General features: G+C 36.3%; 1 protein-coding gene across 5 annotated transcripts in view; it reads left to right on the forward strand.

The window, feature by feature from the left end:
- Window positions 1-25,424, forward strand: part of DNTT (DNA nucleotidylexotransferase) — a 146,502-nt gene that overhangs the window by 108,940 nt on the left and 12,138 nt on the right. For 4 of the 5 annotated variants that reach the window (XM_072931136.1, XM_072931135.1, XM_072931137.1 and 1 more), the window contains 3 exons: window positions 5,717-5,819; window positions 12,312-12,575; window positions 14,015-14,098. In XM_072931136.1, the coding sequence (XP_072787237.1) occupies window positions 5,717-5,819; window positions 12,312-12,575; window positions 14,015-14,098 (451 nt within the window). The remainder of the gene's footprint in view (window positions 1-5,716; window positions 5,820-12,311; window positions 12,576-14,014; window positions 14,099-25,424) is intronic. The other variant, XM_072931138.1, reaches the window with a different exon arrangement.

Consider the following 25,424-nt stretch of genomic DNA (forward strand, 5'->3'; position numbering starts at 1 on the left):
ACAGAATATGTTTAACATATTAAATAATTTAAATAATTAAATAATTTAAATGCAAATAATCTAAGAGAGATTTCTAAGATCAGTGAATGGTTCTAAGTTTAGCTACACTGGCCATTTAAATTCCTCAGCTGAATAACTATTTTCTGATTTTTCCTTTCATTGCATTAAATTAAATACCTGTTAAAACAAAATCATCATGACATGAAGAGGAGTACCCAAGTGTCTTGTACTCTGAGAAATGTCTAAGTTTCTTTTGGGTCATAGAAGATACAGTCAAGCATAGCATGACATACTTTGGTCTTTGAATGTGCATTTAATGAGACGAGGTGAGTGCCATGCATTACTACCTTTTTTTGAGGCAACGTAGTCACTGAGGGTGAAATTACATTTCAAGTAAGTTTAAGTGCTGTTGCACAGGTTTTTCACTGGTTCCCTTCACTTCAGTGATTTTTACCCTGAGAACAAAACTTGTAGAAATAACCAGTGATGTGGTCCTTTCTGCTGCAGCAGGTAATGCTCCTTTCTCCTGACTTGATACAAGAAGATCTTTTAAGTAATTACCTCTCTGCATTTTTAGGTCTTTCCCTAAAAGATTTCTTGAAGAGAAGCTACTGATGCACAATACCAGCAATATCCTGCTGAATAAATGAGAAACAAAAATACTTGTTTTGTGTATCCTCTAGTAAACTGTATTCCCGTATGCTGTCTAGTAAGGTTTCTAATCCTAAAGGGAAAGGATTTTTCCCAATGCTGCTTCATTGCAGAGTTGGATTAACTTCAAAAATAAATAAGTTCCACAGCTATGGAAAATGGGTTCTGCCTCCAGTGAATTAGAATTACTGTTACACTGGGTAAGAAAAATAGCATTTTAATGAAGTGTCCATCCTCAAGCACTTTTTCCAGAGAAGATACCTGTGAATCTTTGCCAAATACTTACATATTTCTGCTGGGTTTATGTCGAATTACTTGGCTGGGTGATAAAGCTGCTGTATGCTACCTTTGGCAATTCAAACCTTTGTAGAAGCTGGATTTATAGCTGCCCAGGGGAACAGTTCTCAGTTTTTATTATATTTTTATTTCAGAGACAGTATAATCTAAATTCTATTCTTAATTTAGTGGGAAAAGTAATTCTGCAGACAAAGCTATGACAGCAATTTATTTTTTTTTACCCACAAATTCCCTCGAAATGAATCACGGTAGTTCTCATAACTATATGGTATCTTTTCAGTTAAATATATCATTATATCAGTTTTAATTTTAATTGTCTTTGCTAGTGGCAGAATTTATTTAAGTTGATTTAATTAGATTATTGCTATTTTAGACATTATTCAGCATGCTATTAAACCATCTTACAAATATTAGCTAAACCAGAGAAGAACGTTGTAATGTACAATCAGGGAACAATTAACTCTCAAGGGGCAGAAACTCCAGAATTTTCTTTGATATAGAATAAAAACTCTCAGTTTGGATTTAGAATTCTGGGAATATTCAACCCAAAATTTTTATCAGCTGGTGCAAACCAAGTGCAGTAGGGTGACTGAAAGGCTGGGCCTTGAACTCACAGTCTAGCTATAAAATCTTAGCACAAGTGTCTTCCCACACTGGCACTTTTCATCTCCACAGATGATTTTTTTGTAATTTACCACCTGTGTAGCATTAGAAAGAAGAAAATTAATTTTGACACTGACTGGGAACCACTAATGTCAAACTGCTTTCTAAGGCAATTAGGATCTAATTCAAATAACAATCAGGAGAGCAGAAATTATCTGAAGTCCAACCATATCTGTCTTCTACAGAGCCCTGATCAGATCTTGGTTTACTGTTTTCCTCATTCCTTCAGGCATGCTACTTCATTTCTGAAAAGCAGGTTCTGACTCTTGGCATTCACTGAAATCAGGGTATAGATACTTGCAGTGTTAAGATGTGGAGGAATCTTGGTTATTATCTTCAGTAACTATGCTGAAAATTGTCCAGTGCTTGTCATTAGTTTTAGTGTAAAATACCCTGACAATCTCTACAGTTTTTTCTTCCTGTTTTCTACCCTGCCCTGCAATGGAAGGCTTTCCCGAGTTTTAATTCTGGAATTAGAGTGATCTATGACACTTAAAACTCCAAACTTAGGGAAACATAGTATGGCTTCATGTGATAAATAGTATAGCTGAGCCTTCTGTCTAATTTGATGAACTATAAAATGGCATCTTAGGCATCCTCATCGATTTTACGTCTTTGTCATGTTAAGGGTGGAGATGCAGCACTGAGAGAAGAAATGAAGCTGGTGCTGGAGTTTGGCATGTTTGAGAGCCCCTTGTTCATTCTGACTGAATGCTCCCTCTTCCCCTCTCCCTCAGCTGACACTGGGTGCTGCACAATGCGAGTCAGGCTTGCCAACACTTACATTTGGTATTCTGCTGTCTCTGCTTTCTCTGTTTTTGGATTGTTAACTTCGGTTGAGCTGCTTTTGCACTTCAGTGAGCATTTATTTTCTTGCTACCTAGTCTATACGTATGTGAACCACCATGGCATTGACACTGTTGAATCTAAATGTTGTTTTGGAACTGAGCTGAATATTAAGGGAAACTCCTGAGATAAAGCTGGAAGTGATTTGAAGAACAGCTTACATGTGGTGTACAGAGCTTAGCTGGTCATTTATGCTAGCAATGGGCTTGTGCAGTATTATGCTGCTACTTAGGCTATTAATGCTCTCTACAGTCAGAATTTGTCAGACCCTCTCTTTGTCTGAATATGTAATTGAGAGTTTCTGAGAAAATAAAATAAATGTTGCGGCATTTTCTTGTAATTTGGAAGACAATATTTCTGCCACAAACAAAATGACTTTCTAACTTTTTTTTAACTATTACCCACTTCATGTTGCAAATGAAACAACCATGTTGCAAACTAATTTCTTCCATTTAACAAACTCCTTCGGCATGAAATCAGTGTTTCAGAAAACCTTGCACAGATCTGACTCTGCTAATTTCTTGTCAGTGTACTAATTGTGTAAGTAGGAAAGTTTAATGTCCTTCTGAGTCAATAGAACCATTTACTCTAGGTCCAGATTTCAGATTTGAAAAAAGGTCAGGGGAGAAAACATACTGGAATAATAAACTTGTGATTAAATTCTGAATTCAGTAAATTCTCTTTAGCCAAAATATTCAGGGGATTGTACTTATTGGTCTACTTTGTAGACCACTGCTTTTCTATTCTATTAAAACTCTAGTGATTTATATCTGAAGATGGGACACTGTAACAAGATTTTGAAAATCTGTGGTATCAGAGCCAAGAATTATTCTGTAACTATTTTTCAATTGGTAGAATTCTTCTTCTGTCAAACATCCAGGATTTTACATTCTGTGTAATAGTTGTGGCACTGTCACACTCCAGTACTTCAAGTTTAAAGAATGCTTTTTCTCTTTATATGGGGTTTATACAAAGAAAATATGTAGTTCTTCATAGTGTGACTGACAGTAACTCTGAATTATTTTAATACCTGACTGTAAGAAATTGTCTGTCCCCTCTTCAACGTCTCAGCAGACTGCTTAATAAGCAAATCCACAGGCATGCAGACTACCTGGGATTTGGAATATAAATGTCTGTTCCTTTTCCTGAAAGACACATGTTGGTTGGAGATAGATTGTAGAAGCAACTTAATCAGGACTGCAGTTATTAGGCAGAATTCCTGTGCCACTTCTATTTGGTCAAATTCAACTGATGTCAAACAATAATTCGATGCTGCTGTTACAGTGGGAGTTAAATGAGACCCAGCACAGAGGATACGTCCCTAGAGGAAACATATGGCACCGATGTCAGAACAGACAGAAAGAAATGTAAATGTTGAGGAATCAGCTCCCAGTTCCATCAGCTTCCAATTTCTTCCTTTGATTTCTTTAAAAAGTAATTTAAAGCAAATATTCTTATGCCACTCTGCATCTCTAAGATAGGAATAGTAAATTCCTTCCCTTTGAAAAAATATTTTGAGACATGTTAGTAAAAAGTGCTATGTAAGAGCTTTGCATTATTATTGTAATTTTAGAGATAATGAATGGCATCCTACAAAATAACTCAGTGTTACATGGAATACTAAATATTTTCTAACTTCTTGAGTTTGAATTGCTGTTCAGTTTCTAAGCCTAGACTGATGCTTTGTTTGAAACCTCTTTGAAATAATTTCTACCTGTTTAAGCAATTTCAACTTTGCTGCAGACACAGCACAATAGTCGCATTATAGTGAGTATGACTGCTTGTCAAATGCAAACCCCAGACTTTCATCTCCTTACAATTTTGTGCTAATGCTGTTCAACTATCCATCAGTTAGATGATTTCCTGTCACACAAATGGCACTTGACAAGTCTGCCTATCAGTTCTGTTCCTACAAATTTCCAAGTTTAAGAAACCAGGTTCAGTTTTAGGCATTATTTTAAGAGAATAAATTATTTAATAAAAAAAAAAATATTTCTTTGGGTTTCACAGTTTTGTTTTCATTGCTTGAATAGCAGTTCACAAGTTCTCTGAATACTTGACACAGTGTTGACTGAAACCCTCCCGAGCTATAACATCACATACCCTTTTAAACACCAGCAAGAGCAGACTTTCCCCATAAACACATGAGAAACACTTGGAGATGTGCTGCACATAACAGTCACTACTCCAGATTTTGGGTGCTTTCTCCACCAATTCCATAAAGGAGAATAATTCTCATTGCAGAAATCTCTCCTCTCCTCATTTCTCCTTAGGCTGTAGAGATTGCATTCAGTAAATGTGTGTGCAGTTCCTGTTGTACCACCAAGTCCAAAATTAAAACCTTGTATTGATTCTGCAATGCTCAGATGAATTGTACTGTGAGATAAATTCTCATGTGTTCTCAAACATTTTATAATTCTGAAGGGAAACATTCAATAACATGCTTTTGCTTGTTTTCCGATGATAGCTAAGTCTTAGTTTCAAGATTTCAGTTCAACACCTTTGGAAAGCAGATGAAAGGCAAACTGAATGCTTAGACTTAAACAGAGAAAAACAAGAGGTTATGACATAATTTTTCATTAAGAACATTTGCAATTAAATTTTGTGCACACGGATTTAATTATGAAATCCTCAGTGCATGTAATGAACAAGCTTTAGTCACATTAAGGATGAACTGTCCTCAGAAAAAAACCCAATCTCCATCTCTGTAAAAAGCATTGTTATATTTAAAAGAAATGCAAAATAGTCAAAGGATTTATATCTGCTGTTAAAAGAAACAATAAAAATGTCCATAATCATAATTTTGTACATTAAAATGTGCATCAAAAGCAAAGAAGAATATTTAAATCTGTGGTAGTTTGATTGGCAAGTTTATCTCCTGTTACTTGCACTGGATTCGTAATATGTGACATTGTATTTTATTATGCTATTTTTTTTTTTAATCCAAAGATGACTAAAATCTTCCTTTTGTGGGACTTAAGGGAAGAAAGAAAGAGATTTAACATCTTCAAATGGATCTGTAGTATCTAGTTGAAAAACAGAGGAGTAAAAAAACTTGTCATTATTATTTTATAAAGAAAACTAATAAACCAAATAATAGTAATCAAAGATTCAATTTTGGTTATGTTTTAAGCAACATTGCTATCATTTTATTCTGCAATTTTTTTTTATAATACAGCAAAAATACTGTCTTTGAAAACAGAGCAAAATTCAACAGGAACTTAACTCTTTAAATGTCCTTGTTATTTGTTCTTTCTAGGGGTAAGAATATTGGACATGACATAGATTTTTTGATCACCAATCCAGGACCAAGAGAAGATGATGAACTTCTGCATAAAGTTATTGACTTATGGAAAAAGCAGGTATGAACTAAAGAGCACTTGGCCAAAAGAGACAAGTTCTAACTCCACTGAATTAAACCTATATACTGCTTAAAGAATGCCATACTCTTTTTTACAACTGACTGCAATATTTTGGAGCAGGATATTTGATTACTAACCATGATCTAAGTGCATCCTCTAGCTCTGAATGGTAAAGTTGAAGGTTATATCAGAAGTGCACACACATTCTGTAATATCTTACCCTAAGAATATGAGAGGTGAGAAATCAAGCTAGTGTCAGAGCTTTGAGTATCAGTGAAAATTCTTTTTCTTTAAAAAAACTGTCTATTTGTTTAATTTCTTCTTGAGGTGAGAGTAAGTTTTCCCACAGGAAGCTGCTCCAGGGAAATCCAGCTTTAAGCATAGAAATACAGAAAAATTGTTGCAGTTTTCCATTATGTCTGTGATCTTCAAGGTCTCTTCCAACCCAATATGCTAGATGATTGTGTCATTTCTTAGAGGAATTGCTCATCTAAGGGATGGATTTTTGGGTTTTTTTTGTGGTGGTTTTTTTTTTTCTTTTTTTTTTTTTTCTTTTCTTTTTATTAAGCTCTTCAGTTTCCAGCAGCTTTAAAGTTGAAGAGTCTCGGTTATAACAGGTATCTAAAATGTTCTTGGGTCAGAAAAATATAATATGTTGGGAAAAATAAACTTTTGTTTTTCTTCTACTTTCTAGCCAGGTGAGATATTTTTCAACATTTACTACCAACACTGTTCAAAGAAATTGAGTAAATTTCAACAAGTAAAAGCCAGCAGCCTGAGGTGAATCAAGTGCCTCACTGCTAAGTCAAGTCAGCTTTCAGTGCAGACAGGCTGCAGAGAATTGATTCCTGAGCTATGTACTTCAATTAATGTATAATGGGTTAACACATGAAAAATTCAAAACATCCAACTGCACAAAAGCTTATGTGACTGTATGAAGTTATCTGTTTCAAGCTGGTCAAAATCTTTCAGCTGGCTTTGATGGTGGGGCCTCAAACTTGCTATTTTCCTGGTAAAATACAACATTAGCTGAATTCCTTCTCATTCATCTGTGGAAGCTGCATATGTTGGAGTAGATTGATAGCTGGTACTATTTAGACTACTCAATAGCAATGAAGCCATGGCAATTAATGAGTGCTGAGGAAATACTCTATTTTTATCAATAATTTTATTATTAGTGTATAGGTCCTTTCACAGTTATTATATTCCCTTTACTGTGAGAAAAGTTGCCTTTCTTCTTAGAATGGATCTTTTTATCTTACACACACTTGAATCTCTAGGAAATCAGGTATAGGTCCTCTCAAAATCATGTCTGTTATAATAGAGCAGAAGGGAAAAGTGACAACAGACCAAGGCTAGAGCCTGTTCTGAGTGCAGCCTTTCATTCCTTCTTTTCAACTTACATTACTGAGAAAAGCGGCTGTGATCTGAGAAGTCTGACAAGTACTAAAGTTTTTCAGTTCACTTTGAGCTGCTTTCATTAAAAGGAATTGAAAGAAAATAAATTGAAAATGAATTGTTCTTACTGATTTTCTTGTTAAAGGAGCTATTTGGCAGAAGGGAGTGCAGGCAGTGTATGGCAGTGAAGGGTGGCCAAGAGTTTGATGAAAAGATTAGGATTCCTCTAGAAGTCCCAGTATGTAGAACATGTCAGAAGCAAAATGGCCATAGAAACCAAACCCAAAGAAGCTGGGTATAATTTAAAGATATGGACAGCTATTTCCTGTGTTCTGTTTGTCCTCCTGGTTTTTCATGGTTTATGCCACTAGTTACACTACCTCTCTACTGTGGCAGTTGTAATATACAGGCCTTTAGTGGCGCTACTGAAAAACAAGCTGCCAGCAAAATTAAAATGCAAAAAAGAAAGAGAGGATCTATAAACCTCTTGCCTTTTTATTGTCTTTGATTTATAAGGGAGAGGGGAGGGCAGAAAAAACTCCAATTAAAGCATTTTTTAACTTTTTGCAGTAGTCTGCAGTAGTCACAGCTTGCCACTTTTGTGCTGCTCCTCCTAAGCGCAAATTAATTGATGCACACCACGGAGGTCATGATGTTGGCTTCCTTTTGGCAGCTCTGAGTGAAAGATTCCACAATGTTTAACTTCTAAATTATGGACCACAGCTTTAAATAGTTTAAAAGGTCTTTTTCTTATCTCAAAAGTTTAGCATTACAAGATCCTTCCAGTGAAAGCTGCTGAAAATGAAGTGGCTAAATCAGCACCATCATGCTCTTTGATGCAGCATCACCAGGGATAAACGGGCTGAGGAACAGAGAACACAAAGTCTTCAAAGTAGAGTTGCAAAATGGAAAAGCTGTGATGCAGTACACAGGTTATGGTCTTAATGGTTCAAAAAAAAACCTCATAAAGCAAGAAATTACTTCTGTGGGTTAGAGCTTGAAAGTCTGTGGGCAAACAGGCTGAGCCATCTGTGTCGATGTATCTTCATTCACATACTGTGAAAAACTGCTTTCATTTTTTGCTGAAAACCTGTATAGCTATATTTAGCACTGTTCCTGTTATAGACATACTTTCAACAATGGAAGAGATACTGTTACTACAGGCACTCCTGCACTCTTCAGTTTTTCCTTTTATATTCATGTAAATATAATGTTGCATTTTTCTTTCGGCTTTAGGAAAATGAGTGATGGAGATGCCTGCCTGTGCTTACCTATTTTAATATATTACTGGTCTGGTTTAAACTCCAGTATTCACCATTGATGAGGTGATCAGGAAGGGGAAGGCTTGGTGTTCCATTAAAGAGGATGGTGAGAAGCAAGTAATAATTCTTCTTTTGCTGGAAACGGATTTTTGGAAACAGGGTTCACAGCAAAGCTGCACATTCATTATTAAGTGACAGCTGGATTTTGCCAGCAACAAAACCTGTTTCTAAAACAAGACACAGAAACTATTAAGAAGCCAGAGGAAAGAACCTTTTGTTTCAGATGAAAGAGTGCATAAGGATGCAGAGCTCCTTTGGGAACACATATTGTCTCAGCTTTCTTTGCAATTCCTTATGAATTTTTTTGGTTCAATCTGACTAAGACGATGAAATTCTTACCTGAAATAGACTATTGCAAGGTGGTTAGAGCCCTGAACATGAGAGATCTTGGCCTAAATTTCTTTAGTGAGAGTACAGGGCTGACTCTCATTATCCTGCTTGTGAGGTTATTGTATAATGTAAGCAGAAGTGCTCCATTTCCTGCTGTGTTCTAAGTGAAGATCTGGCATTTCTTAAGACGTGTGATCTTTCTGGGGTGCATTGTATGGCTGTGTGTGGGTGAGCAGGTACATGTAACTCCCTATCTGTCTGTCTGTCTGCCTCTTTATCTTGCTCAGCAGTGCAAATGCTCATGGCATTTGAGAGGTAAACACCTTCATTCATGGATTCCAGTGCTGATCTGTCCATTGCTGTCAAAGCCAGGCTGCTCCAGACATGCTCAGAAACAGATCATTCCAACACACAGGGAACTTCAAGATGAAAAAGGGACCAAGGCACCCGCATGATTATGCAGCAGCTGCCAAGTTTTGCATTGCTGATCAAACCTTTGATGCTATTTTCTAGTGACTTCTTTAAAGGCCTGACTTTAAAAAAGTGTTCCTTTAGCTCTTCCACTTTATAGGATTCCGTCTGTCTCATTCACGTTGAAATTTTTCCAAATTAACATGCCATATCCTATTTTGGATTAGATATAGGAATTTCACTGAAAAAAAAAATCCAGTTTCACTTTATTAAACTATCTCAGAAGAAAATATATAGCAACAACATATATATTTCAGAAGAACATAATGGATTACATTTTCAGATGATATAAAATGATCCTACTTAGCTTTAGCAGAATTAATCCAGCTAGCAAAAACGATGAATAATGACAACATGTAACACTAAATATAGAATAGGATTCCATTTAATTAAAAATTACTGAGAATGCTGGATACCATATTTGATTGATTTTTCAGTGATTGATTTAATATTTTTCTGAAAAGTCATACTTTTCCTCAGTTTGAACTTGGATTTACTCCAATATCAATGCTATTGATGTGCCAGCACTCAGTGCATTTAAGCAAAAGTGTGCAGTCATTCTAAAAATTGAATATTATTGAGGGTCTTAACATAACTGTCCTAAAAAATATATTTCGTTTTGATGGTGTTGTAAATTTGAGAAATTAAAATGACCACACTCTAAACATGATTGTGTAAACAAGACCTACAGCACTTTATGGTGTACAGATCAATCTGAAATGTGCAAAGAGCTGCAGATTCCCTGACTCAGAGTAATGAGAAGGATGCAGCTCTGCAGCTAGCAGTGTCCAGAACTTCACACAATCTTCATCGCTGACTGCCCCTTCAGGCAATGCTTTTTCCAAGTGTACCTAAGTGCCATTTCACCTTTACTTTATGGGGTGATGGTGATGTCCATTGTCTAATTATACTAGGTTAATTGGAAACACTATCATAATGCATATGACCTAGGCTTTGGCTCCTATTTAATGGTGAAACTCTTCTTCTACAGACTATATACCTTCTGGTATATACTCTGTAGTGTCCCAAATCTCCAAGAGCAAAAAGAAAAATGAAGCAAAAGATGAGAAAGTGCTGCTAAGTAGCTAACAGATTTTTATAGAAAATGGGAAGAATATTGGTGCTTAATCAAAGCATGAATTAATGGTCAATTAATGGTCAATGATTAATGATATTAAAATTATTTTTATTAGCATTACAAGCAACAAAATTAACTTGCAAGGAGGATAGTTTCATCAAAATAAGCAGGAAAATAGGCAGTTATGCATTAACACTTAACAGCTGTTTTGAGTCTATATTTGGAAAGAGCAAGCATCAGAGCCTTGTGACACGGGTAAAATTAAGAAAAAATTGCTGTTTTAAAGATAGCTGTTACAGAGCACCTGCTAAATTTAAGCATTTTCAGATCAGCAGACTTGGAAACTAGTCATCCAAGAGAAGAAGCTACATAAGAATTTTTCTCATATCAGTTTATAATAAATCTTCATAATCAGGAAAAATTCCAAACAAGTGAAAGAATGCCAATTCATATAAAATGGTTATCATTAAAAAGGCTGGCTCATTGACCCATGAAAAGACTGTAACTTATTTCCAGTAAAATAATGGGATTGTTAATTTGGAGCTATCATCAACAAAAAGCTGGAGGCTAAAAATGTAATAATACATATCAGTGTCTCTCCATGGAAATTGTATCTTGTTAAGGGGTTTTGATGTGCTTTTTTTTTGGGGGGGGGGCAGAATTGTAGCTCTTAGTGATAAAAGTAACTTTATTACTGTAAAGTATTCTCTAAGTCATTTAAGATACTGTCATGTAAAGTTACCTACATTAAATAAATAATAAAAATCTCATTTTTAATACTGAGGTATTCTTCAAAAAATCAGTTAATTGTTACCTGGGACATTAAGAGTCCTATCTGGAGACCCTTCATCCTGGTTTTGGCCCAGATCAGATCAAAGGGAACCCTAATATTCAATACCGCTTTCTGTCATTGCCAGGGATGAGGGAAAGGGATTTTCTCTCTTCCTAGAAGAAGGATTTTTCTTCCAGTGGGAGAAAGTGTGGTGGTTGAAATGGTCTGCTATTTTACATGTAAATCGTTTTTGTTTTACACCTTTTGTTATTAATAGTGTTTCCAGTTACTGTTTGTTGTCTTACCTCATTGCTGTTTCCAGGAAATTGTTCTTATCTCAGTCCGTGATCTTTGCCTTTTGGGTTTTCAGTTGGGGTGGGGGAGGGGGAAGCAAGGGGAATGGTTTTAGCTGGGCTACTAAATGGGAGAATAGCTTTCCTAAACTACAACACCATTGTAAACAATGGGCAGCCATCAAATAAAACCACTTCTAGACACTCTCAGTTCAACATTGCAATTTAAAAAAGACCCTAGTCCAGAGGAAGGAGGATGTGTAAACATTTGAGTGATTTCAAAGCAGAAAAAGGTGATCCAAGGACCTAAAGAAATGGGCACTCCCTCTGAGGAAAAGACATGGGCAGGGATCTTCCATCTCTCTGGAAACTCCAGACCTTGCCACAAGGAACTCTCATGCATCAGATACAGTCCAAATGGCATCTTCCACTTTGGAATCCATCAGCAAGACTGTGCACTGGACTAATCATCTTTTTCTAGGTGTCTGCCACATGGGAACACATCAGTCCTTACTGAGAAATTTCTGTTGACATTAACTAGAAAAAGGCTTAGGACAAAAGGAGAGAGGGGAAGAATTGCAAATTCTATCTCTTTAGTACAGGGCAGGACCTCACTACTGTCAGATATCTACCAGTGCAGATTTCCCTCAAATATTTTCCAAAGTCTGATGCCGTTTCATGTCTCTTGTTAGCCCAAATTTGCCCTGGCACAGTTTCTTGTTTACTGAAATTACATTTCACATGAATTTTTAGGACAACTATCTAGAAACTCTGGAATGACAGTAAAACCAGTTCAGCAATTCAATGTGAACCATATCTTCTCTTTAGGGCTTACTCCTGTATTGTGATATCATTGAATCAACATTTGTAAAGGAGAAGCTGCCAAGCAGAAAAGTTGATGCCATGGATCATTTTCAGAAGTGTTTTGCAATTTTAAAATTATATCAGCCAAGAGTAGACAACAGCACTTGCAACACATCAAAAAAATTGGAAATGGCAGAAGTCAAAGACTGGAAGGCAATCCGTGTGGATCTGGTCATAACCCCCTTTGAGCAATATTCATATGCTCTGTTAGGTTGGACAGGCTCCAGGGTAAGTAACCACTACAGTACATGTTCTCTTAGCACTGAAAACATGTTTTTGTTGTTGCAGGACCATTCAGAGTTCATGGATTTAAAAAAAATATTCCTGATATTCACTCATCACATTTCATGCTGTCATCCACCCCTGATCATGGGTTGGAGCTGATGAATTCATCACTAACATTTATGAATGTCTCTCTAGGAGAGTTAAGTTCTATTTCCCTTGTGCCTTTGTGTTTAGGTTTATGAACTGAAGAGTTAGGTTTTTGGTCAGTTGTGTTGTCTTTGTACATCATGATACTGTTAACAAGAAATTTAAATGGTTACTGAGTAGAGAGATGATTTGGAAAGTGTCACATAATTTTACAGGAAATAAAACATTTGAGGAATAGATATTCTGAAATGGAACTTAATTTGTTTTATAGGAAATTGAAAACAATTTGACATCTTTCTTTTTGGATTAGATCAAATGTTTTGTTTCAGTTCCATTTTAATTAACTCCTTGAAATTGTAATAAACTGGAAAAAATTAAAATTAGACATTAGTTTTGAACCAGAATAAAATATATTTTGATTTATGTTTTAATAAGAAAACTTGAAATTATAGCAACTTTCACTATAGTTAGCTGGCATATTATGAAATAGTACACTATTTTCAAAACAAAAAATTCTACCTAATGCAAACTCAAAACTCAAATTATTAATCTCCCTCCAGACAGAATTATTTTTTAATCTGTTCTACATGCTTGCCTTCTGATGTTCATTTTTTAGGGAGTGTTTACATGGTACAATGGAGAGCTTCTGAGCCTGCTCTGAATTATTTTTTTGATGTGCTGGAAGCAGTACTGGTGCCTTGCCACTCTGTTCTCAGGTTAATTGGAAGCAGGATGGTTTAGACCAGGCAAAATGTTGAAATTGATGTGTTCTCCTGCTGAGCTTGAGTTACTTCAGTCACTTTTTTGAGATAACAAAAATGTATTTTTTTGGACTTTGGATTAAGTTCTGCAGACTTTGGGGTCCTTTCTTATCCTGGAAGTGTTTGGCAACTTAAAAGCCCTTCTCTCAACTCTGTAGGTAGGAGTCTACACTAAAAACACACAGTGTGAGGCACTTTGTATGAGTAGGCAATGACTTCATTTTTCTGTGCCTCACTGAGCTCCTACTCCCTGTTGGGCTAATTCACCTGCAGACTGTGGGAGCCCACCACAGGTTTGCTTTCTTATGCAGTGCCCAACTACTGTCACAGTAACAACAGCAATGATGGATGGATGCAAATGTTTGGATTCCTTAACCAAACGTTTCCCTTCAGATGACTGATTTTATCAGACTATATTCCTTTAATAGAGGTAATTTTTAGTCCTTAGTTTATTATTTGGTTTGGTGTTAGAAGGTGGAAAGGATAACAATTTTGGTTTGTGCATGTGTTTCATGTTTGCTCTGTCTTTGACAGCAATTTGGACGTGATTTGCGGAGGTATGCTGCACATGAAAGGAAGATGATCCTGGATAACCATGCACTGTATGACAGGAGAAAGGTACTGTTTATTCTCAGAAGTAAAGCTAATGTGTTTTTATTTCCAAGTGTGCATTTCCAGTTAACTTTTTATATTCAAGTATATAGAATATTTTAGCTTGATTATCCATTTGGTGGTAAAACAGTTCCACCTTCACATGATGTAGTTTCAGTGGAACAGCCTGATAAAATCTAAGCAAGTAAGTCTGAAAATCCTTTTTATATTTTGGCAATTGTGAAGTAATTTCTGAAATGTAACAAGAAACATGAATTAGACATTTGTGTTTGATAGGAACTGCGCAGCCTTCACAGAACTGAGAAAAAGCCATCTGCGAGTATTTGAAAAAGGTGATTCGCTGTCCCTCTGTCTCAGAAGGAGAGATCATTTCTGTGTCCCCAGCACACTTTCAACTCATATTGGTCTGGCATTGCAAAGGAAGAGGGGATATTGAGTGGCACAGGCTCAGTTAGAAGGCTTGAGGAAGTTTTTGCAGAGTATGACACTAAACAGAGATTAGGGATCATCCTGCTTTTAAAGCCCTGCATTCAGAAGTCTGTGTGGAGTTCTGTTTAGTCAGGCTTGGCAGCCTGGGGAGTAATTGGCATAATTTCTGGTATAAAGGATCTTGGCTGCAGTTATACTGATTTCTGTATTTATCTGGCTTAATGTCTGTATTTGTATTAGGCTATTTAAATAATAAGCAAAAATCAATACTGAAGATGCTTATTGATGTCAATATAGAGAAAGGCAAAGTACTATGTTAAGATTTTTCTTAATCATTCCTATGTATTTCTTATAGAATGGAGACTGTTTTCAGCACCCCTCATTACATGTAATATTGTCTCATTGCTTCTTTCTAAGATGCTGGAGTGATTTAAGCAATCACTCCATTTCAGCTGTCTCCATATGTGCTCATCAGGTCCAGATGCTGCTATAGCATCCTCAGTTCACATGGAAACCTGGGGAAATTATCAGGCTAATTATCCTGATTATTTAGTCAGATATCCTGTCGCCAGCAATTGTCAATACTAGATGCTTCAGAAGAAAACATAAAATCAATAATAGATAAATATGCTGTCATGTGTCTAAAAAGGATATTTCTTCACAAACTCAGGGATGATGTCTCTGTGTTACTGCCTGTGTTTTATACTTTGAAAGTATTCAAAATATAAACTTTTTTTTTCTCACCATAATATGGTTGGTGTTATTATGTGCACATTAATATGTGCTCTGTTCAATAGCTTTTTTGGGTGCAACAAATAAATGGCACTAGGAAAAACCAAACGATTTGAGGGATGCCAGTGTTATTTTTTGTATGCAGCAAAATTTGCCTGCTTGATGTATGAGTATGTATCATTATATCTGCTGCTTTTACTCAGAGCCCTGAAGCTTTCAGAGATGCAAAATGGACAATATTATTTCATGAACAACATCAATCAGTATTATTTTTTCTTGATTATGTTTAGGCTTTGTAACTGATACACCATTAAAATCTCTCAGGGGGAAAAAAATGAGTTTCCATGTGCTTTTGACTGGATTAGCTAGGATGATTCACAGATAAATGATGAGTTTATCTTCACAGTATCCTCTGGGAAGAAAGATGTTCTTGTCATCCCAAATTTTCAAGTAAAGAGCTGAGTCAGAGAAAGATTTAAGGTCTTAAACATCCATTGATTTCAAGGGCCCTGCATTTGCATTGTCCAGCCTTGAGTTCCTCCTGTTGACTATCTGCCTTGGAAATTTGAAAAAGATAAAGAAATATGTATACACATGTTGAGGTTCCCCAAATCATCAGCTGTAACTGTAATTTAGTCTCCAGACCTCCTACATGTCTGAGTCTCAACTTACATTTTTCCTCAATTCCTCAGATATTCTGCCCAAAACTAAAGAAATAGACCTAAAGAGAGGGCTGAGAAGCAAAACTCAGAAAATTTTCCTTATTCCTTATCATAAGTTCTTGACAAAGGCAAAGAAGAAAAAACAGGAAACCAAAAGCCAACCTGAAGGAAACCCAAAACACCCAGACCAAAATTCAGGGAAAATTTCAACTGTCTTGACCACAAGGTCCTAAATTTCCACATATCAATTGAGGCACATGGTTGGGTCAGTTGTTCATTTCAGGGACTTTGCTTTGCATCTATCTGTCATCGTCCCCCTTGCCTCCCAATATCTAGGTCTGTCATTTCTCACTTAATTGCAAATACAGCTAGTTTGCTTCCAAATTCTGGTGTGTTTTTTTGGTTTTTTTTTTTTTTTGTTTTTTTTTTTAATGTTTTTTTTTTGCTGTAAACCACAGATGCACTGCAGATTTCAGACACAAGAAGTTGTGTTAATATGTTGATACAGCAGAATACTGTTCTTGTTTCTGCTGCAGTCTCAGAAATCGCTAAATTACATTAGCTGACTTTGTCCAAAAAGAAAGAAAATTCTAAGGCAGATATGCAATATGAAAAATTTCAGACCAGGCAGCACTGAGTTTATAATCTGCTTAACACAGGCTCTTTTTCCAAGTAGTGTTATTCTAACAAGAATCATGGAGATGACTCTCTGACAAGTATACGAATATTTATAATCTATTGTGTTAAATTAAAATATATTTTAAAATTAATTTCAACTTTACAATTTTGTATTAAGTTATTCCCACAAATGACAGTTTGAATAAAAAGCTTCCGTACTGACACCCAGTGTGTACTAAGATCAGAAATTGCAGAATATAGCAATGGTGTCTGTCTGTGAAATTTGATCCATAGTGGAAGAGGAGATGTTTGCAGTAAATTGTGTGGCTACCAAGGCTGATTAATTTTTAGGGTCATCAGAGTAGTAAGATTCAAATAATTAATAAAAATAATATGTAATTTTACAGAAGGGAACATATGCCCAAATTGTAAAATATTTAGGGTTGGTGTGTTGGTTATTTTTTACATTAAACTATAAAGAGCAGAGAATCTACTTTATTGCGATCCTAGTGCTTTTCTTTTAAAATTGTTTGACCTGTAGGGAACAATAAAAACAGGGGTATTTTATCTGTACTGTCTCATAAAATTGGATTGGAACATGAAAATTTGTATTTCATAAGTGTATTTCTCTTTTTGAGAGGAAATCTTCCTTTCTTAAAGCTAAAAAAAAAAAATAAAAAAATCAGGAAGCAGATATCCCGCTTGCAAGTTGCTCAAGTTCCCTCAACACAGCCTTAATTAAGGTTAATTAGGCACCATATGTGAAAGCCGAAACACATCTTCTCCATATTTCTCTCCTGGTCTGCTGAAGAGAGGCCGTCTTATGTCACTGGCTCTGTCCAGGCAGACACCTGCTCCATGCACAACTCTAACAGTCACTGGGGTATTGACTGGGGTAATACCTGGGAGCTGGACCAAACCCTTTTTGCCTCATTCTTTTTCTTTTATTAGTCTGAATGTTTACAGAAAAAGGCATAGGAAGATCAGGAAGTCAAACTATTCCTTGATCCTGCAGAAGACCAAGTGCTTTCCTTAAAAACACTTGCCTGTTGTCATTTAAAATTTTTCAAGTCATTATAAGAAGTTAATAAACCACGCTATAGCAAATATTATTTGCTCTTATTTAATTTCTATTTGGTGGAATATAACTGTACTTGTAAGAGACTGTCATTCATTACAAAAGAAAACAATTTCCTGATTTGCTCTACATTTCAATATATAATTCTTTATACTTTATTCTTCTATATTAATATTTATCAGCAGTTTGGCACAGATGCTGGCACTGTGGCCCACTGCTTGAAATGTGATGCATGTCACAGAATCCCAGATTCCAACGTTCAAAAGGTTGCAGCAGGAGAGAGTCCTGCTTGCTTTAATGTATTTCCAAAGGGATTCTGCCAGGAATCCGGAGCATTAACACAGCAGTTAGGAATCAATTACACAGCTTTGCAGATGGGAACAAAAGGAAGAGAAATTTTCTCCAGGGACTTGTTACCGAGTTACACTGTGAAATTATTCCTCAGCCTTGATTTATTTTTTTTTCTTTTTATTGTGAATCTTTTTCATATATTTGTTGGTTTTGGAAGACAGTGTGCAATTATCAAACTAATGATTCTTTCAGTTCTGTGATAAGAAGGGCATTTTGTAGATCTTCCTTTCATAAGAAAATTATGACAAAAAAAAATTGAAAATTTGCTACCAATGATCTGTCAGCCACTTTTATATAAAAAGATGAGCGTATGTCCAAATCTGTGTCTGTAGAACTGTGTACTAAAGGTATGGAAATTAGCACTTGTATATACCAACCAGAGGTATGTAGTTCTTGTGATTTACACCAGCTGGAGGTCAAACCTTACTGATCCCCACTCTTACAGAGTGGAGTTCACTGATCAGTCACGAGGAAGAAAGAGAAGTTGTACATTCCCCATGTCTTATGGTACTATTGCTGCAACAAATGGCCTGACATTTTTATGAATGGGCAAATAAAATTCTCATTGTATAACCTGCCCTATTCATGAGTGAACAATATGCTCTCTAAAACAATAGAAATGATTTTACAAAAAAACCCCAAAAAAACCTCAAAAAACCCCAAACCATTTTTCTGTGCGAAGCATAAGTCAGATCAGCTGAACAGTAGGGTCTTCCTTGGAAAAATTAAGGTCCTTAGTCTGTAAACCAGGACATCAACTCATCAACTCTTGTTTTGGCACTCCTCTGTGTTGGACTAGGAGGCAATTATCCCTTAACCCCCAATTAAAATCTTTGGGTACAATGTGCATTGTATCTGGACTGGTGGTGTGCATACTAGGGCATTGTTGGCAAGTCAAGACAACATCCTGACAGCTTTTTATCTGGGTGAAATAGAGAGAGATCTAGTGGATCTAACTAAAGCAGATACAGCTCCAAAGCCTGTTTTATTTTTGAATATCTGTCTTTTAGATTAGTAATTCTCATATGTTTATAGGAAGATATAAGAAATGTGTGATTTACTTTCTCTTAGTGTTTTATTATCTTGAAAGTGATTTTTAAAGTGGCTGGCAAACCACAGGATTTCTATTTTTAAAGGAGCCGTCCTTGTGGTATTAATGAATGTCCCTTTTCCATATTGGCAACCTGGAATAAGTTTCAGGAACTACAAAGGTTGCTGGTGGCTTTACCAACTCTGGTGTTCTTAGCTGGGGTAGAATATCTTTTCATGCAGAATGGCCCTGTAGAGTGTCTGAAGCTGGACTCTCTGTTAGTGGATCTTTGCTCTGGCTGGTAGAATGACAAGATTGCAGGCAGCCAAAGCACCACGTACCAGGTCAGACATGGGGCATCAGAGAGTGCAGTCAACAACTTCCAGGATGTCATGTTTTCTGTTCTCTGAATATTTTCTGATCCCTCTAGTAATCCTAATTTGGCTTGTGAAAAGGCAGCATGAGAACGAACTGTGACATTTAGCATGAAGTGGGGATTGGGTGAGCTTAATTGTCTACATATTGTGGTAATGCAGGCTAAGGAAGGAGGATGGTCCAGAGGTTTGACTTTCAGCTTGCAGCTTGTGTCACTCTGTAGCCAAATTTTCTCTGTAGTTTTAAGCAGGTCATTTAGCCTTCCTTGGTCTCACCTCCCATCACTAAAACCTAGTTCCCATGATGGAAACATGCAGTCATGTAAGTAGTTAACCACTAAAGAAAAAGCTACTTAAATTTAATGAAGAATTTTGATCACCCAGTGTTTTGTCTTTCTCTATAACTAGAAGAGAGAGCAAAGGCTTAATGGAGAATTTTGATAATTCAAAGTTTGCTTGGTCTCTTAGTCAGAGGGTAAGTCAGATATTGGCACTTTCATCTAAAGGAATTTCTTTCTGAATCTCAGCTTTGGAAACAATCCATGGATCAGACTGTTCCAAACCTCCTGGGGCTGCAAGCTCTGAGGCATTTGCTTGTCTGGCTAGTCCAGGCCCATGGAGCCAGTGAGCTCTGGGCACCCTGGCTCTGAAGTACTTAAAATGACTTATTTGAACTCAGGCTCCCAGTAGCTTGTCAGGCAGGATATTGAGAAGATATACAAGCTGGCAGGAGCTCAAATGGGCTTAGGTTTATTTTAAAATGCCTGGTAAACTAGATTCTATTGGATTGTGACATTTTTCAGGGCAATATTTTGATAATTACATAATTTTTATGGAACACCTGGGATAAGTGAGTAGGAAAATTCCAACTAAGTAAAATTAATTAGTGTTTTGCTGATTAGAACTGTTCAAAAGGCAATGTGATACTATTTTTGTATGACTATACATGTGTTAGGTAGAAGTACTCTTCCCTAGAACTCTCTTTTCTCTGGAAATCCTGGGAAGCTGCATTCTAGTGATTCTCAGCCAGCCAAATCCATATATCATCTTTTGCAGTACAGCTTGCTGTGAGGATATCTCAAACTTAACTACAGAAGATGCTTCTGAAAGATCTATTGTTCTGTGCAAAACCCAGCCCTACCACTTACATTGTGGATGAATACGGCCTTTTAAAATGCAAGATTATCAACCTTTTTCACTATTGCTTCCTAACTAAACTTCATTATCTGAATTAATTTAAAATCAGCACAATTTCCAAATACTTCAGAATCCATAGGAAAATAAACATATTTTTGTTTGTTTTTACATTTTGACAACTATTTGGAAACTATTCCTTGGCGTTAAAGACAGAGGTTTAAAACTCCCTTGCTGTATGTCACACAGGTCAGCTGCAGTGGGATTCCCTATTGCTCTTTCATTCAGAATATATTTATTTTTCTTGATGCTGTTTGCTGTTCAGCAGCTACTCAGAACCAGATCTGAGTAAAACAGGAACTAACTTCAACTGTTCCTTGCTAGAAATTCTGAGTGATATATTTCCTGAAATTGCTATCCTTTGGGCATAGAAGGGAGCATGGAGAGTTAAGCTGAATGAGCAGTGGGATGGGGGTGGGCTGGATGCTTAAACTGCTGCAGGTACTTTTCTCTATTCCTGTTTCATGTCAGGAGATTTCTAAGGATGGCACGTGGAACAGTTTCATGACTGGATTGTGGCCATGTAGAAAGAGTCTCTCTCCTGCATTTTATACACCACCCACAATGGAAATTCTCAAACCAGGTGTGAGATTGGAGGATTATATTTGTCTTGTAAATTCTGATTTATAGCTTGTATAAACCCACATATTTTCACAATATTCAGAAAATCCCTTTCAAGTCCAATTATTACTTTATGCAGTTCATGGCAGCAAAAATAAGTGATGTAAATAATTAGCATTGCTTATTATTGTGAAAGAATAGATGGAGTTCTTGGGGTATAATAGATTAATTTAATTATTTGCATATGAATGTTCTTGCAGTGACATTGTAGGTTGATTTTTTTTTTGTAAGAGAAGGATCATGAGCTCAGTGCTATTTTGAAGAATCACTGAGGCAGAAAGCAGTTATTAATTTTATGTCCTATGTAAATTTAAGATGGGAAATAGGTCCCTTAATGTTTATTACTAGAGAAATATTGGAAAAAATATGCCACTATTCAGATGACTGATTGATGATTGATGACAATTTTGCATTTAAAAACCTTGTATGAATTTGAATGGCATGAAATGTTATTTAGTTGTTGAATAACAAGAGAGGTGGTTTATATAACTGTTCTGAATAACAAATTCACAAGATGATCTGGAAACTTCATAGTGGGACCCAGCTTTTCAAGCCATTAAGTGCTGTGCAGTTACACTGAATATAGTAAGATTCTGTGATCCCAGCTTTTTTGAGAGAAAGTTTACTTTTTCTTGGGCAACCATAACAAGTATGAAAGGGGAAATTTATCCTGGGATTTCTTTCATATTGTGACACTCACATGCACTCAGTTGTCACCACCAGTATTGCAGTGTCTTTTGCCATTTGCCTGCAGAGAGAATTCCTATCTACAAAAAGCCTGACTGACTCTTCAGGCAGGGCTTGTCCTGCCTGCCTTAGCAAGTACCTGTAAACCTAAACAAATGAAGGTGTGATTACAGCCCCAGTAAATGGTATTTTATGGCAGCAGTGCTCTGGTGAGCTGGCTTCAGGGTGTCTAAGTTCTGCTACTGCCCATGTTTTACCCAAGTAGCTGCTTCACAGACAACCTCTGTGTTTGCAGCAGGCAGCCCGTCCAGCCATGCCTGGCACCATCCTTGAGCTTCTAGCCTCCATCATAATATTCAGATTTTTCTCTGGCTCAGTCTGCATCTGTGTTGTGTCTTTTATTTTGAAACATGGCTTACCTGACAGTGACCATGCTGGTGCAAAAAGTCATGTTCATATGTTCCTGTGGTGGCTTGGCTCATAGGACAGAAACTGCTCTGAGGAAGCCAGACTGATTGCAGGTGGTTGGGTGGTGACCTGCACTGCCAGAACTTTGTAAAATTGTCTCCTAATAAAAAAACAACTTTGTTTTTCAAGCAGGTATTTTTTCCTTTCACTGCCCAACACATTTTTTCTCAATAACCTTTATCACCAGGAAGAGCTGTCTATGATTTTCTAAACTCATTTTATTACATAACGTTGTGTAATCTTCACAGTTTTTAATTGTGTATTCAGTAGTTCAGTCTCTAAGACAGTTTTTTGGTTTCATCAGAGAAAATATACTCCACACTATCTTTCATTGAAAAAGATGTTTGCAGAAGTTTACTTTCACAGTTAAAGAGACATTTTTTATGATTCTGTAAAAACTGGAAGTTATAGTCTTATTTTGGCAGATGCTGCTCTAAAATTATAAAGTTATAATGATGATATAATCAGCCTTGAGAACATCTTGATGAATTAAACATGCTGCAGCTGCAGAGTTTGCTTTAGACATCTGCAATAATGCCTGGATTAAAGCTACAGTAAACATAAAGATCCAAAATTTATAATATTGATTTCCACTGTGTTCTCTACAACTACCTTGAAAGGAAATTGTAGGCTTGTGGGGTTTGGACTCTTCTCCAGGCAACAGTGACAGGACAAGAGGACACAAACTCAAACTACATCAGAGGAGGTTTAGAATAGACATCGGGAAAAATTTCTTCACAGAAAGGACGATTGGGCATTGGAATGAGCTGCACAGGGAAGTGATGGAGCCACCATCCCTGGAGGTGTTTAAGGAAAGACTGAGTGTGGCACTCAGTGCCATGGTCTGGTTGACAAGGTGGTGTTGGGTCATAGATTAAGACTTGAGGGTCATAAGACTTGAAGGTCTTGGAGACCTTTTCCAGCCTAATCAATTCTGTGATTCTAAAATTACTGCAATGAAACACTGAGCGATTGTAAAGAGATGCACATATTTTCATTTATATTTCAATTCTCACTCTCACTCAGGAAAGTGGAAGTTGCATATGTGATTTGGGTGATTTTTTTTTCTTTTTGCATCTGGTTTATTTTTTAAAATAAAGAATTAAAATAATCTACTTTTCTTACCTCTTGGTAAGCTAAAAAATGATTTTCTTGTGTGCTTAAGTGTGCTTCTCCTTAGTGTTCTCTTAGCATTTTAAATGTTTCTCATACAGCATATGATTGGTCATTTTTACAAAGTTTGCCTGTAATTCACATATATATTTAGCTAAACCTAATTTCTTTGCAAGACCAAGCTGTACATCTAACACAAAGATAAAAGTACCTAATTGTCATTTCCTATGCTCAGTGTGATTTTTGAGCAGTTCAGTGAAACCTGTATTGCCAATAAAAAGACATCTCTCAAAATGCATAAATAGGTGCAGATCCTGAATATTTTGGCTATATCTTTTTACTCATTTTAATTTCTAGGGCAATGCAGAACCAATAATTTTTAATTGTTTTAATTCAATTATCCAATCAGTATGCTGGGGTTATTGATTGGGGGGTAGGTTACTGAGTCTCATATTTTCTGTCAAAAGAAAAAGTAATTAATTTCAAAAGAAGCTAGGTAGAGAGGAAGCTGGAAAAAGAAGCAGCTGAGGACCAGAGAGGAAAATGGCATAGGAAGTGGGAGTCAGAAGGGGATGAGGGGATGGTGGATTTACAAATTTGATAAGTACATGCAGACTGGCTGGAAAAAGCAATGGAGAATGGAAAGTGTAGATTTAATTAACAGCTCCATTGTGGAAAGGAATCCAGGTTGGTTGAAGAGACCACTGAAAAGGACCACAAAAATAGGATGACAGGGATGAGATATGAGTAGAAGTTTGATGGACTGAAAAATAAATTAAATTCATCAGGCTAATGCTCTAAGCTGGCAACAAGAAGTAGGTAAATGTTCTGCTGCCCCAAATAACTGAGTAAACCATGCATGCCTCACTTAACTCTGGATATGGTGTGAGAGGAGCCTTGAGCTACATTACAAATCTGAGAGCAGACATCAACCACTTAGCATAGGGGAATAGCAAACACAGGGAGCTAGAACAGATACAGATTATAAAAACTCAGTTTCCTAAGACTGATTGATCCCACATTGGTCTTCAACTCAAGATTGTGTCAGTGTTGTCAGCAAATATTTGTTAGCTCTGTAGCACAGTACATTTCCTGCCTAGTGAACAAAGCCTAAATACCTTACAGGATTTGAAGTAAGCAGCATTTCTTTGAAGAAATGAAGTCTAGATGCATAAACACAGGAAAATTGAATTAAGGTCAAAATTCAATGTACCACATTCTGGGATTTCTTAAATTGCATGTCTTTGATTTTGCAATCTCAGTAAGGTTCTTCTGTAGTGGTTTGTTTATAGTAATCCCATATGAATTACAACTGAGTTTCATAAAATCCAGGATTCTGCTTTTTTCTCATTTCATTCACTCTTACAAAGCTTTATAATGTAAAATACAAAAAAAACCCCAACAGTATTTGACAAAGCTGCTCTAAATAGCACAGACTTAAAGTGAAATGTGACTCTAGCTAAAGTGAAAAAGGAAATAATCCCTGAGAATATTTTTAAGGACTTTGTGGTAGTACAAGATTGCTAGAGAATTGCAGGGACAATAGGTTTTTGATCTGTTTTATTTACAACAGTGTGCTACTTAACATGTTAAAATTTTTGCCTGTGTTGTCAGGCAGGAAGTTCCAAGTTTCCTTTCACTTTGTGTGCCCCAAACTAAAAACATTTTAGTCTGGACGCCAAAGTATTGTGGAATGTTTTTAATTTTTAAAATTGTAATGGGAGATTGGAATGCATAACAATGTAGTGTTTTGCAACAAAGAACCACAGATCTGTCATTTTTAACAGACAACAATTCCCTTTTATGTACAATATGGTCTTGTTTACAAACTAAACTTTAGCAAGTTCTGTTAAGTCAACAGGTAACATTTTTAAATATTTTATTTTTCAAACTGTCAGTACTTCAGCACTGGTCTTTTTCTTTCTCCTTCATCAAAACTACTTAGAGTAAGGAGATGGCATGTAAAAAACATGAA

Source organism: Taeniopygia guttata, chromosome 6 (assembly GCF_048771995.1).
Source record: "Taeniopygia guttata chromosome 6, bTaeGut7.mat, whole genome shotgun sequence".
NCBI lineage: Eukaryota > Metazoa > Chordata > Aves > Passeriformes > Estrildidae > Taeniopygia > Taeniopygia guttata.